Below are 14,479 nucleotides of genomic sequence, written 5' to 3'. Positions count from 1 at the left end.
TTCCCTCCAGACCAGGCAACATCCTGGTAAATCTCCTCTGCACCTTTTCCAATGCTTCCACATCCTTCCTGAAATATGTTGCGGCCATTTTGGAGACATGGATAGAGCAGGGTGAGGAATGGAGTCATAGAGATGTACAGCATGAAAACAGACCCTTCGGTCCAATCCGTCCAGGCTGACCAGATATCCCAACCCAATCTAGTCCCACCTGCCAGCACCCGGCCCATATCCCTCCAAACCCTTTCTATTCATATACCCATCCAAATGTCTCTTAAATGTTGCAATTGTACCAAATCAGTATTTGCTGTGGAAAAGGATATGGAAGATATAGACTGTAGGAAAATAGATGATGACATCTTGCAAAATGTCCAGATTATAGAGGAGGAAGTGCTGGATGTTTTGAAACGGGTAAAGGTGGATAAATCCCCAGGACCTGATCAGGTGTACCCTAGAACTCGATGGGAAGCAATAGAAATGATTGCTGAGCCTCTTGCTGAGATATTTGTATCATCGATAGTCACAGGTGAGGTGCAGGAAGACTGGAGGTTGGCTAACTATTTAAGAAGGGTGGTAAGGACAAGCCAGGGAACTACAGATGAGTGAGCCTGACGTCGGTGGTGGGCAAGTTGTTGGAAGGAATCCTGAGGGACAGGATGTACATGTATTTGGAAAGGCAAGGACTGATTAGGGATAGTCAACATGACTTTGTGCATGGAAAATCATGTCTCACAAACTTGATTGAGGTTTTTGAGGAAGTAACAAAGAGGATTGATGAGGGCATAGTGGTAGATGTGATCTAAATGGACTTCAGTAAGGCATTCGACAAGGTTCCCCTGGGAGACTGATTAGCAAGATTAGATCTCACAGAATATAGGGAGATCTAGGCATTTGGATACAAAACTCAAAGGTAGAAGACAGAGGGTGGTGGTGGAGGGTTATTTTTCAGACTGGAAGCCTGTGACCATTATAATTGTGAAGTCTAGGCTAATAGAGTGAGGATCTTCTAGGAGAAATTGAGGACTGCAGATGCTGGAGATCAGAGCTGAAAATGTGTTGCTGGAAAAGCGCAGCAGGTCAGGCAGCACCCAAGGAGCAGGAGAATCGACGTTTCGGGCATCATTCCTGAAGAAGGGCTCATGCCCGAAACGTTGATTCTCCTGCTCCTTGGATGCTGCCTGACCTGCTGCGCTTTTCCAGCAACACATTTTCAGCTAATGGAGTGAGGACAAGAGTTCAAATCCCACCATGGAAACCGGTGGAATTTAAAGTATTAATAAATCTTGGATGTGAAGCAAGTTTCAGTGAAGATAGCCATGAATCTGTCATTGCTGTGTAAACAAAGAAACCCATCTGATTCATTAACGTACTTTGAAAATCATCCACCTTGAACTGATCTGGACAGGAATGGGACTGCAGATTCACAGAGAGGTTAATTCTTAACTGGTCTTTGAAATGGGCCTAGGAAGCCCTTCAGTTGTCAAGGACAATCCGGGATGTGTAGCAATGTTTGCCTGCGTGGCAATGACATATTTTTTAAAAGCCTCTAACTTGAAGTCTTATGGGGTGAAGTGCAGGAGAGACAATAGGTAATAAAGTGAACGGGTCCTAGTCTCCTCCGAGTGAAAACATCTACTCCACATCTACTCTATCCAGGCCACTTAGTGTTCTGTAATATTCAATCAGAACGCACCCCGCTGCTTCTAAACTCCTATCAAGTGCAGACCCAGAATCCCTAACTACTGCTCATGTAACAAGCCCTTCATCCCCAAGATGGTTCTTGTAAATCTTCTCTGGTATCCAGAGGAGTGTGCAACCTTCATTTCAACCAACCTGGTAATTTATAAAAATCTCTCGGATGTGGAGAGGTGGGAAAGATGAAAACTTTGACCTGATCAATAATGCTTGCTCTCTTTCTACCAGGTTGCTTTGGGGAGAGTTTAACTGCAATCATTGTGTTTTCCTCATGCTATTTGCCGGAAAGCAGTCTACCTGATTATGAAAACGTGATGGAAAATCTCTTTAGGTAATGAACTACTTTGTATATCCTGATCTTTAAAAGCCTTCTATTTCGTGCCTTTGATGTGATGTTTGGCTAACTGCACTATTTTGGGAAATTGAGGAACATTATTCCTTGGGAGAATGATTTTAGATTCCAAGTTGTGCTAGTCAGACTTTCATGGCTGCCACTTGGTTGCCGTCTGTTATGAAGCAATTTATTCAACAACAGATTTTTACAAAGGATGTTTCAGGACGTCCCAAAACGTTTCACAGCTGTTGAAGTGTTTGTTTTTGGAAAGCTCTCACTACTGTAGTGTATTATAGAATCGTAGAATCCCTACAGTGTGGAAACAGGACCTTTGGCCCAATTAGTCCACACCGACCCCTCCAAAGAGTATCCCACCCAAACCCATTTCCCTACCCTATTACTCTACATTTACTCCTGACTAATGTACCCAACCTACACATCCCTGAACACAATGGGCAATTTAGCATGGCCAATTCACCTAAACTGCACATCATTAGATAGTGGGAGGAAACCAGAGCACCTGGAGGAAACCCACGCAGAACAGGGGAGACTGTGCAAACTCCACATGGGCAGTCAACTGGGGTCCCTGGCCCTGTGAGGCAGCGATGCTAACCACTGAACCCATGCCGCCCCCATAACTGAGCCACCGTGCTGCCATGTAGGAAACATGGCAATCAATTTGCACACGGCAAGTTCCCAGACAGCAACCATACCTCCTTTTGTATTCACGTGTGATGTCAATTTGAGAATAAACATTAGCCAGGTCGCCAGGGTCCTTTGTTTAACACCATTGAGAGACAGCACCTCAGACGTGCAGCACTCCTTCAGTTCCACACACTAGGAGAGCTGGCCTAGAGTTTAGACTCCAATCCTTAAAGACTAGAACCTACTCTACTTCCTCAGGAGGCTAAGGAAATTTGGCACGTCCATTTAGACACTTACCAATTTTTCTGGATGCACCATAGAAAGCATTGTATCAGGATGCATCACAGCTTGGTATGCAATTGCTCTGCCCAGGACTGTAAGAAACTACAGAGAGTTGTGAACATAGCCCATTCCATCATGCAATCCAACCTTCCATCCATTGAATCTATCTATATTTCTCACTGCCTCAGGAAGGCAGCCAACATCATCAAAGACCCATCCCATCCTGGCTATAATCTCTTCCAACCTCTTCTGTCGGGCTGTAGATACAAAGGTTTAATCACACGTACCAACAGGTTCAAGAACAGCTTCTTTGCCACTGTTATTAGACTTTTGAATAGACCCCTCAAATTTCAAATTTAATGTTGACCTTGCTTTTTACAGCTTCTCTGCAGCTTTAACATTGTATTCCTCGCCCTGTTCTATTACCCTTGTGCACTTTGTATGTTATGATCCACCTGTACTGCATGTAAAACAAAACTTTGCACTGTACCTAGATATGTATGACAATAATAAATCAAATCAAAAATTGCTGAATAATGTTTATACCCACATCTTGGAGTTTAGGCTCAAGACAGACTGGTTGAGGAGAAGGCAACATTAACAACTGTCTTCAAATTTGGGCTTCTTTATAAATACTTTATTACATATTAAGACTAAATAATACAATACATGGCATTCATAGATATAACAGGCTTTAGTTTTTCTGTAGTATTGTGGAAAGATTATTCTACAAGCTTTACCACCTAATGCTAGACAATTTACTCCACATGCCTCACTGCATATGTCTTTTTGTTATTCCCTAATGGGAGATGGTGTTGCTAGCTGACCAGCATTTATTGCCCTTGCGAAGATGGTTGTCAGCTGGTTTTTTGATTGACTGCAGTCTATGGTGCCTCTAGGGAGGGAATTCTACCAGTGTCTGTGGGGAGGCGATTCTAGCAATTTTGACCCAGCAACAGTGAAGGAGTGGTGATGTATTTTCAAATCGGTACAGTGAGTGGCACACATATCTGCTACCCTGGCCCTTCTAGATGGAAGTGGTTGTGAGTTTGCAAGGTGCTGTCTAAGGATCTTTAATGTTACCCACACTGTGCTATTTATGCCCCAGTGAGGAGCAGCTCCATTTCATCATCTCAAGGTAGCCCCAATGTCCTGAAACACCTGCACAAGACCTTCTGATGTGATGCTATCCACTGAGGCATAACTGGCACCCAATGTAAGGAATATTCTTCAAGCTCGAACATGTGCTCGCTTAAAATCCCATGTCCCACTATGATAGTTGAGCCAGCATTTATTGCCCATGCATAACTGCCCCTGAGAAGGTGGTAGTGACCTTCCTTCAACTGATGTAAGAACATCTGCAGAGCTTATAGGAATAAGGTTCCAGGATGTTGACCCAGTGACTGTGAAGGAACAGCTAAATAGTTTTGAGTCAAAATTGACTCAGTTTTTTCCCTCGCATCGCACTTGCTTCATAGGCAAAATATCTGCACCCTTTCATTCTTGACCCTTTTACAGGCGACATCAGTTTCTGTCATTGATTTAAACCGGTTAGCCTTTTGTAGTGACTTTTAAGTAAGTGACTTAAAAGCTGAGTGCCAAAAACTGAATCGACCCCATTCCACAGAAATGCGACTGTCGTGTTCTGTCCCCACAGGTATGTTATTGGAACTCTGGAATTGCTGGTGGCTGAAAACTATGTTATTGTGTATTTAAACGGTGCCACAACTCGCAATAGGGTGCCATCAATCAGCTGGTTGAAACAGTGTTACCAGACCATTGACCGGAGGTAAGATGCTGCTGCTGTCTGTTGTTAGGACGAATTAACAATTGAAAGTCAACATTGAGTTTTTTTTAAAATTGCTAGTCAAGGGAAATTCATGGTAAAGAAGGTTGACTGCCTGAATCATTGCTATGCTGGAAGGTATGGATTTGGGCCATGTAGTCATAGAATCATACAGCATGTAAACACTCTTCAGTCCAATTTGTCCACACCGATCAGGTATCCTAAACTGAACTAGTCCCATTTAAGGACATAAGAAATAAGAGCAGGAATAACTGGCCCCTCAAGCCTGCTCCACCATTCCATGGATTGGGGCGGCATGGTGGCTCAGTAGTTAGCACTGCTGCCTCACAGTGCCAGGGACCCGGGTTCGATCCACCCCCTCAGGTGACTGTCTGTGTGGAATTTGCACATTTTCCCCCGTGACTGCGTGGATTTCCATCGGGTGCTCCCACAGTCCAAAGATGTGCAAGTTAGGGTGGATTGGCCATGCTAAATTTACCAGACAGTTCAGAGATATATAGGTTAGGTGAAATTTCTCATTGGAAATGCAGGGATAGGGGGAGTCTGGGTGGAATGCTGCTCAGATGGTCGGTGTGGACTTGTTGGACCAAATGGCCTGTTTCCACATTGCAGGGATTCTAAATGAAAAAAACACAGGGAGCAAGCATTATTTCTCAACAGAAACACTTGTCGAGTTCAGTGTTCTGATTACTATTTTGTTTTGTTGCTACAGGTTACGGAAAAACTTGAAATCTCTGATTGTCGTGCATCCATCGTGGTTCATTAAAGTGATATTAGCTATTACCCGGCCTTTTATAAGGTACAACCTTCCTTTTACCCCACCCATCCTTTCTTGCTCATCTCCTAATTATTTCACAGAAACATGGGTGAGGTTTAGTGAGTTTCTCAAGCCTGTCTGTCATTTGATGGAAGTGTGGCTAATCTGTAGGTTAATTCTACATTTGCCACCTGTCCCTTTAATATCTTTGGTGAACCTGCCAACTAGAGATTGATAACTGCTTGTAATTTGAGGAACACATTCCAAAATCTCAGTCAATGATCCCAAAAGGAATGCTGCATTGCTGGAAGCACCATCTTTTGAGTGAGATGTTGGGACAAATTCCCACAGTCTCTAACCCTTTGCTGTTCCAGGGAGTTTGATGGGAGTATACACTGTTGGCTGCTGTCCCATATTTTACGACAGTGACTTTATTGGTGATGAAGCACAATCTCCTGAGATTGTGAATGGTGCTATAAAAATTCAAATTGTTTCATTTCTCTTTCTTCTTCCTCCCTCTATCTTTTTTCAGTACTTGTTCTTTCCAGTTTCCTCCCCTCTCCACCTTTCTCTCCACTCCTCCCCATCTCCTCTTCCCCCCTCTCTTTCACATTCCCTCCATCTTCCCTTTCTGTTTTCTATTTGTTGGGAATTGATTTCCAGACTAATATTTTAAACTGAGGGACCACAATTACGCCAGTCCATACTTTAGTTCTTGAACTGACTGATGCTGGTGCTAACGTAATGCTCTTTTTCTCTTCTGCAGTTCAAAATTCAGTAGGAAAGTTCGGTTTGTAAATAGTCTTCAGGAGCTCTCACAGTTAATTCCCATGCAACATGTACATATTCCAGAATGCATTAAAGAGTAAGTACTGTATAGCTGAAATTGCATTCCATTTATTTACCATTATGTTCCTTATGCATTTTAATATTTACACTGAAAGCATTGTTGCTTTGATCATGTTGGTTTATCTCTGACTGCACAGGACAAAACCAAAACATTTCAATTGGTGAATGTATTGTTTCAACATTAGTTTGTCGGAAGAAAGTTTGTAATGCATTATCAAAGGCCCATCGTTTTCAAGTTTTAAAAGTTTTTGTAATCACCCAAATCATGTGCGTATATGTTAGTGAAGTTTAACAGGCATTTAGACAGACACATAAACAGGCAGGGAGTAGTAGGACATGGACCATGTTAGGCAGATCGGATTAGTTTAGAATGGCATGGACATGGGGTCTGAAGGGCCTGTCCTTGTGCTGTACTGTTCTATGTACCTATATTTTTAACAGTAGCTTTGTACGGAATATCTTAGGATTCAGGCAGAGATATCCTCCAGGAGGTCCTGGTTGTACTCATCATGCAGACTGTGGGGGGTCCCAGGTATGATCCCCATCCATGCTGAGAAACTAAGCTAATCCAGGTATGTTGCCATGATACTAGTTCTCATGAAGAAAGTCTGGACTGCAGATGCTGGAGACCAGAATTGAAAAGTGTGGCGCTGGAAAAGCGCAGCAGGTCAGGCATCCGAGGAGCAGCCGACTCAATGTTTTGAGCATCAGCCCTTCATCAGGAATGTGGGGAATGGGGAAACAGGGCTGAGAGATAGGTAGGAGGATGGGGATGGGGCATGGTAGCTGGGAAGGTGATAGGTAAATGCAAGTGGGGGTAATGATGATAGGTTGGAGGTGAGGGTGGAGCAGATAGGTGGGAAGGAAGATGGACAGGTAGTACAGTTCAAGAGGATGGTGCCGAGTTGAAGAGTTCGATCTGGGATGAGATGGAGGGAGAGGAGACAAGGAAAATGGGAAGTCGACGTTGGTGCTGTGCAGTTGAAGGGTCCCAACGCAGAAGATGAGGTGTTCTTCCTCCAGTCATCGGGTTGCTTGGATTTGGCCAGTTCTCTGCACGTTTAACATCCCTCAGGGATTGCAATAAGTGTTACTTTCCACTAATCCTTGCACAAAGACTCAATTAGCCTCCATTCCCAAAGATGGAACAGCCTGGCATCCACTTGACTCTCCTCACACCTTCTCCAGTGGGTGAACCACTGCATTGTGACTGGCAGAACTTGACTTTGCAAGAGCTTTTGTATTTGTTCTTGGTATGTGTGAATGACTGGGAGAGGACCCAGCTCTCCCACTGCATTGAAAGTGCACAATGTGGAACTGCAGTCACACATCAGTCATGCAGCGTTAGGGGTGTGAGGGACCCCTTCCTTCACTGAACTGAGGGGTTTCTATCAATTTTGCTAAGCTTTCTGGTGCTCGTGTTGATTTTTTGTTTACAGTTCAGTTGCACAGTGTGTGTCATGGCAGGATTTGAGTTCATGACCTCTAGGTTGCCAGTCTAATTCCATATTCCATACTAGCATCTTATGGCAAGGGAGGAAAACTGGGTTGGCACCCCTATGCTGAGGCAGTGAGAAGGTTGAAGGTACAATCATGGCCCTCCTGGTCAAAGCAGCGATACAGCCCATACGTTTGTCTTCTGTGTAAATGGGCTACTGAGGAGAAAAGTTTCCTCTTCCCAACTACTGCATCTATGCTTACAAGGTGTGAGGATAGCACGTAGCATGGCAGTGAGGCACACCACTGCCAAATGGCCTGACATTGCTTGCTGTTACAGTTCAAGAGGTGACTCCAGCAGCAGGCCAGAGAGCAAACAGGGTCTGGCATGACCTTGTAGGCCTTCAGAGAGGACAGGCAGTAAACTGGACACCAGCATTGATTTGGAGCACAAAGATAGGACAGGCCAAAGTGAGAATCTGTCATGGAAAACGATCACCAGTGGAGGAAAATCTGCCTTCCATACAAAATGCAACTATAGCTTCCACTAAAGAAAATAAATAAGTTATATGTTCTTCACAGAATTGACTCATGAGTATGATATTGTGTACAGTTCCAGTTTCCACACTTTTGCCAAGCACGAGATATCAGTAGAAAGGGTGGAGATTTATAAGGGGTGGAGATTTATAAGGATTACTGAATTTTGGTGATGAGGAAGGATTGGATAGGCTTGAGTTCCTTCCTTCAGAACTGAGGAGAGATTTAAATAATGGAAATAAACCTCTATGGTTCCTTTTAAAGTGGATTGGAAAGGTCAAAACTAGAAAGAGGCACAGACTTCGGGCAACGAATGGAAGTATTCAGTGAGTTGAGAATTTTTCTTACCCAATGGTGGGGAGGTGAGGTTGAAACTTGTTCCCTGAAGAGATGGTTGAATCAGAGCCCCTCTTCAAACTTAAAACATGCTGTACTCAGACATGCGTTTGCAGTGACGTAACCTTTTCTTGCATTTATTCAATGGATGTGGGCGTCACTGGCTGGATAAATGCTTATTGCCTAATTGCAATTAAGAGTCAACCACATTGCTGTGGGTCTGGAGTCACATGTAGGCCAGACCAGGTAAGGATGGCAGATTTTATTCCCTGAAGGATATTAGTGTACCAGATGGATTTTTCCTGACAATTGTTTCATGGTCAGCATTTGACTCTTATTTCCAGATTATTATTGAATTCAAATTCCACCATCTGCCATGGTGGGATTCAAACCCAAGTCCCCAGAACATTACCTGGATCTCTGAATTAATAGTCTAGCGATAATACCACTAGGCCATCACCTACCCAGACTACAGGGTGACAGATCAAAGGTGGGATTAAGCTGATAGCTCTTTCTTGGGCAGCACAGCATGGACCAAATGGCGTACTTCTGCATAATAATTTTTGATGACTGTCAGTATACTAGAGAGGGTGAAGGTTGAAGTGATGAGACCAATCCCAAGTATAAAGGGCAATGACTAAATATAACAGCTAATTGACTTCTACAATCTACAGGGAGAAAGGAAATATAAATAAAGTATTATCAGAATAATAAATACACAAAGATAATGTGATACAACAGCTCTTCATCTATGCCTTTCTTACCTTGGGACTTGACTCTTTCAAAGCTCCTTTGGCCAGTCTCCAATTTTCACGCCTATAAAAATTCAAGCTCACCTAAAACTTTACTCTAAGTCCCAATTATCATTGTCTCCTTGTTGCTTGAAATGGACCCTGACCCCAGCAAGGATTCAATTTCTTAAATTCATATCTTTGTTTTCAAATTCCTCCTCATCCCCTCTCCCTGTCTCTACTCTCCTCCGGGTCCTATGACACTCCTTATCTCTGTAACCTCTTTCAGTCCCCTCCCCTCAGTCAACCTCCAGTCCCTACACCTCTCTGTATAATTTCGCGTAGTTCTTTGAACCCTCAGAGGCATCACCCTTACTCCTCCCCATGACAACTGCCTGGAACCCTCAGCTCAGGGTTTCTCTCTCCCCTGCTTTAAGACACTCCTTAAAAATCGACCTCCTTGACTGAGCTTTTGTCATCTGTCCCTAATATTTACTTATGTATACTTGGAGACAGATGTCAATTAGATATTGGCTTTTCAAACTCTATCCAACAGGTGGCAAGTATTCTGAATAATCTTTAGTCAAAAGCAATGAATATTCTGCTGAGTGAATTGAGGAATTTTATAAGTGATTGAAGGAGTTCTGTAATCAGGGAAACAAGTTACAATGGCCTTGAATTTTCTTACAACCCTTTTCCTTTCTCCCAAAACAGGCTGGATGCAGAGTTAAATGGAAATTCAGAAAGCTCGTAGAAGTCTTCTTATTTTTGTGAGCGTGGGGAATTCTGCTGGATTGCTTTCTATCTAACGTGGAAGAGACATTCTTTGAGTGCCAATGCAAGTTGACCATGGTGCACAAAATATAAGAACAGCAGAGGGATGTTCAAGACCAGTGTTGCAGAAGACATTCAACTTTGAAGTAAATTTCCCTCCGACACAATCATAACGGCGGACCTTTAAAAGAAAAACTTCTGAATGGACACATGAGCTTTAATGACTCAACCATACAGGACTGGGGGGGGTGATGGGTTCAATTCCCAGCGGGTGTTGAGTTCGTTTGATCCATTGGGTTTTGGGGGACAGGAAAGGGGGGTTTAGGAGAATGAAAAACTGGCCTAGATTTCTGTTTGCAATCGCCAGCTCGAGATTCCAGCTAAGAGCTCGTTTGCAGAAGGTGGATGAGGAGGGAATTAAAACTCCTGCAGTGGTACTCCTACTGCAAATCTGTGCAAAGTGGATCACCAGGGATGGTTGGAGGAAGATGTTGACAGCGACAATTAGAATGTGTAGAGCAGGGAATTAGGGTCCAGGAGAGAGAGAGAGAGAGTGAGTGTTTTATCAGCAACCTTTGGTGTCCCCTCTCTGCCGTTTCCCAATAGTTGACTGACCAGCAATGGCAATAGGTGGTGTCAACCAGCCTTGACATTGCCAGGAAGTGTTATCAAGGGTCCATTTACAAGTGATGTTAGGATCAATGTCTGGGATCTGCTTTGGGGATGATGGGGTCAGAGTATGATAGAGTGAGTGTGGAGGGCTTTTTATTTTTGCTGTACTACCTTGTGAAGGATGAATGCCCTTCCTCTGTGTTTGTCTCACGGTCTTTCAAGTGGTTTTGAAGAGTGCTGGGCCAAGGGAAAACGATCTAATTTGAACTAAAACCAGATGGTTGCGAGTTCAAGATTTGTTAACGTTTCGCTGAATTGGAAACTTGTATGTTGGAGGCGGGAGAGGGTTTACATTAAGTCTGTTCCCGAGTCAAGAGACTAGTTTCATGCGATATGGGTTTTTCTTTCTATTAAAAAAGTTAAATTGATATCCAAAATAATATGTTTTATATTTTGTTGTCAGAATTAATATTTCCCTTTCTTTTGGGGTTGAACCACTAACCATTATAATTTTAATGAGAACTCCAGTTTTGAGGCTCAATCACCTAATGCTTAACACAGCACTATTACCCAATCAACCTGGGTCAGGCTTCTGAGTGCAAGCTACCTATCATATAGCACAGGGTGCATCAGGCCAATAGAAAGGGAGTGTTTTCTTAATATCAAGCAAAGTGCTGCGGATGCTGGTGATATGAAATGAAAAGGAAGCGCTAGAGAAATGCAACAGTGATGGCCTCAGTGGAGAAAGCAACACAGTTAATGTTTCAAATGTTTGGAGAAGGGGCTGGGAAATGATGGTACTTATGCTACTTACAAAAGATGATGAGCAACTGGAACAGATGATGGGGGTGTGCAGAGGAAAAGGCAAAGGGACTGCTCACGATGGTAGAGGAGTGATTATAGATGCAGAATAGGTGTTAATAGCAGAGAATGGGTCAGCTCTGCCTAGAGCAAACTCATCTAAACAAGACACTTGGAATGGTGGAGGATAAAATCAAAATGGAGAACCGTCTTCAAGTTCTGAAGTTGTGACCTTGAGGTAATGATTTAGCATAATAAATAGCTGATTAGCCTAAAAGCCATCACTTTCCAGCACCTTCAGCTCTGATAAAGAGACCTATTGGACGCAAAATGTTAACTCTGTTTTTCTCTCTCTCAACTGCTGCTAAATCTTCAGTTTGTCTTTATTTAGGAAATATTCTGTCCCTGGGTAGAAGCAGGGAGAGAAGACGTGGTGTTGTTAGCTCATCCCAGAGGGCTCCATCACCATTTGCTAATTATGGCAATAGCGTTAACAGAATCTGCAGAGAGTCTAAGCCCTGTCTTGGCCCCATCCCCAAATCTTTCTTAAAAGAACTCATGGCAAGATGATAGGCTTGGGGGGGCGGGGGGGGGGGGGGAGGAGGAAAAAAGCCATTAATATTTTATATGTATATATAATATATATTTTTAGAAAATCTGGAGAATGTTTTTTGAGTAACCCCCCCCACTGTCATTTTTATTTTACTACTTGTTTATCTTTTTGATTTTGAAAATGGCACCTGAGTCTCTTAAAAAAAATGAAAATGAGAGACCTCCTGATCCAATTAGCCTGTTCCACATAAATTCTGAGTTCTTAGACATCCACTTCCTCATCCTGAGTCTCATACCCTTGAGGGGGCAAGGAGTATAGCAGATGGGGCGACCTGGAAGATACCTTTTTGGCCGGTTTAGATGGAGAAATTCATTTTCAGGAGACCATTCCAGTGCCTCGTAGCCTCCTAGGCCAACCTGATAATCGCTGTTACCACTGGCTCCATTCAAGTCCAGTGTCTCAAGCTGCCAAAGACCCAGGAAAAGCCAATAGATGGAGCTGAAAACCAAGTCTCTTCTTTTAAACAAGCAGCAGGCGATTATTTTGAGTGAGAAATTCTCTCTCAGCTTTTAGTACTCAATTTGTGAGTTACATGTATGCATTTCCTGGGTGTAGTTCTTCCTTCATTACCAGCGAGTATATTTAAGAACATTAAAGTATGTTGTGCTTTTCTTTACATAAACATTATTTTGTTATCGAGAGTATTTAAGAATGCACTGGGTCAGAAAGAGCTGCATGTCAATATTATATTGCTCTAAAACTGTCTTAGTGATTTAGAAATTCTCTGTCAACAGAATTAAAGATTTTCGATATACTTGAAGTAATAAACATCACAATTATTAATCTTTCATCGAGTGTTGTCACGTAAATATTCAGACAATATCCTATGAAATTGACGAGATGTCTTCCCTGCCTGTATGTGACTATTCATCCTATCCATTCTAAATTCAGCAAAATGGTCTGACCAGGTATTGCAAATGGGATCCCTGGTCGCAACTGACATTTGGAATGGGAGAATCTCGTATACCTGGGTTTTTACAGTTCAAGGTGGGCACACTTAGAAGTCCAAAGGTTCAGTGCTTTAACTTTCACTCAAGCATTGTACAGTCAAAGTGCATGCTCCGCAAACAGCCAAGTCTAGGTTAATAGTTCTTTGAAAGTGAAGACCCAAGTGGACAGGGCGGTAAAGAAGGCGCTTGGTATGCTTACTTTTACTGGTCAGTGCATTTTTGACCTACTGAGTGCAATTCTGGTCTCCCTACTATAAGAAGGATGTTGTGAAACTTGAAATGATTCAGAAAAGATTTACAAGGATATTGCCAGGGTTGGAGGGTTTGAGCTATAGGGAGAAGCTGAACAGGCTGGGGCTATTTTCCTTGGAGCATCAGAGGCCGAGAGGTGACCTTATAGAGGTTTACAAAATCATGAGGAGCATGGTTAGGGCAAATAGTCAAGGTCTTTTCCTTGGGGCGGGTAAGTATAAAACTAGTGGCTATATGTTTAAAGTGAGACGGAAAAGATTTAAAAGGGACCTAGGACACAGGTGCATGTATGGAAACATTTAAATCACACCTGGATGGGTATGTGAATCGGAAGGATTGAGAGGGATCTGGGCCAAATGCTGGCAAAGGGACTGGACAATTTTAGGATATCTGGTTAGCATGGATGAATTGGACGGAAGGGCCTGTTTCCATGCCGTACAGCTTTATGACTCTTAAGTGCTTGCAAGCTGGTACACAAATGTTTCCAGCAATGACTTTTTTTTTTGTTGTTCTGGCAACATTGTGGCAATCTTCAATGTTTGAAGAAGTAACCATCATGATGCACAGCCAGAAACAGGTTAGCCATTGTCAATATTCCGGTTACATGACCTGATTTGAGGCTAGGAATTTTGCAGTGAGTAACTCACCTCCTGACTCCCCACGTCTGTCTGTCAGTTATCATGACAAGTCAGGAGTGAAATGGAATACTCTGCACTTGGTTACAAGGCTGTAGCTCAGGAATCCCTTGAGAAGCTGAACACCATCGAGACAAGGCATCCTGCTTCATTGTTACCCCCGTCCACCCCCCCATACACAATGCTCACGTTGTGCACAGTCATCTACAAGATGCCACGTAGTGGCTTACCAAGCCTCCTCCGACAGCACATTCCAAATTATCTTGATTTCTACCACCTAGAAGGTCAACAGTAGCAGAGGCATTGAAAAATCCAGTTCTTCACAAGGCCACACAACATCCTAACTTGCTATTTCTTTCACTATCACTGGTGAAGATGCTAGAACTCCGTCCCTGCTGGTACTGTGGATATCCCTACACCACAGAGACTTCCATA

General features: G+C 43.1%; 1 protein-coding gene across 4 annotated transcripts in view; it reads left to right on the top strand.

The window, feature by feature from the left end:
* bnipl (BCL2 interacting protein like) overlaps positions 1-12,995 on the top strand; it is a 70,739-nt gene extending 57,744 nt beyond the window's left edge. For all 4 annotated transcript variants that reach the window (XM_060820534.1, XM_060820538.1, XM_060820536.1 and 1 more), the window contains exons 6-10: positions 1,921-2,023; positions 4,611-4,742; positions 5,473-5,559; positions 6,284-6,382; positions 10,122-12,995. In XM_060820534.1, coding sequence (XP_060676517.1) covers positions 1,921-2,023; positions 4,611-4,742; positions 5,473-5,559; positions 6,284-6,382; positions 10,122-10,161 — 461 coding nt within the window. In that variant the 3' untranslated portion in view covers positions 10,162-12,995. The remainder of the gene's footprint in view (positions 1-1,920; positions 2,024-4,610; positions 4,743-5,472; positions 5,560-6,283; positions 6,383-10,121) is intronic.
* Positions 12,996-14,479: the final 1,484 nt, after the last annotated feature.

This window comes from Hemiscyllium ocellatum, chromosome 50 (assembly GCF_020745735.1).
Source record: "Hemiscyllium ocellatum isolate sHemOce1 chromosome 50, sHemOce1.pat.X.cur, whole genome shotgun sequence".
NCBI lineage: Eukaryota > Metazoa > Chordata > Chondrichthyes > Orectolobiformes > Hemiscylliidae > Hemiscyllium > Hemiscyllium ocellatum.
This window is presented reverse-complemented; position numbering and strand designations above follow the sequence as displayed.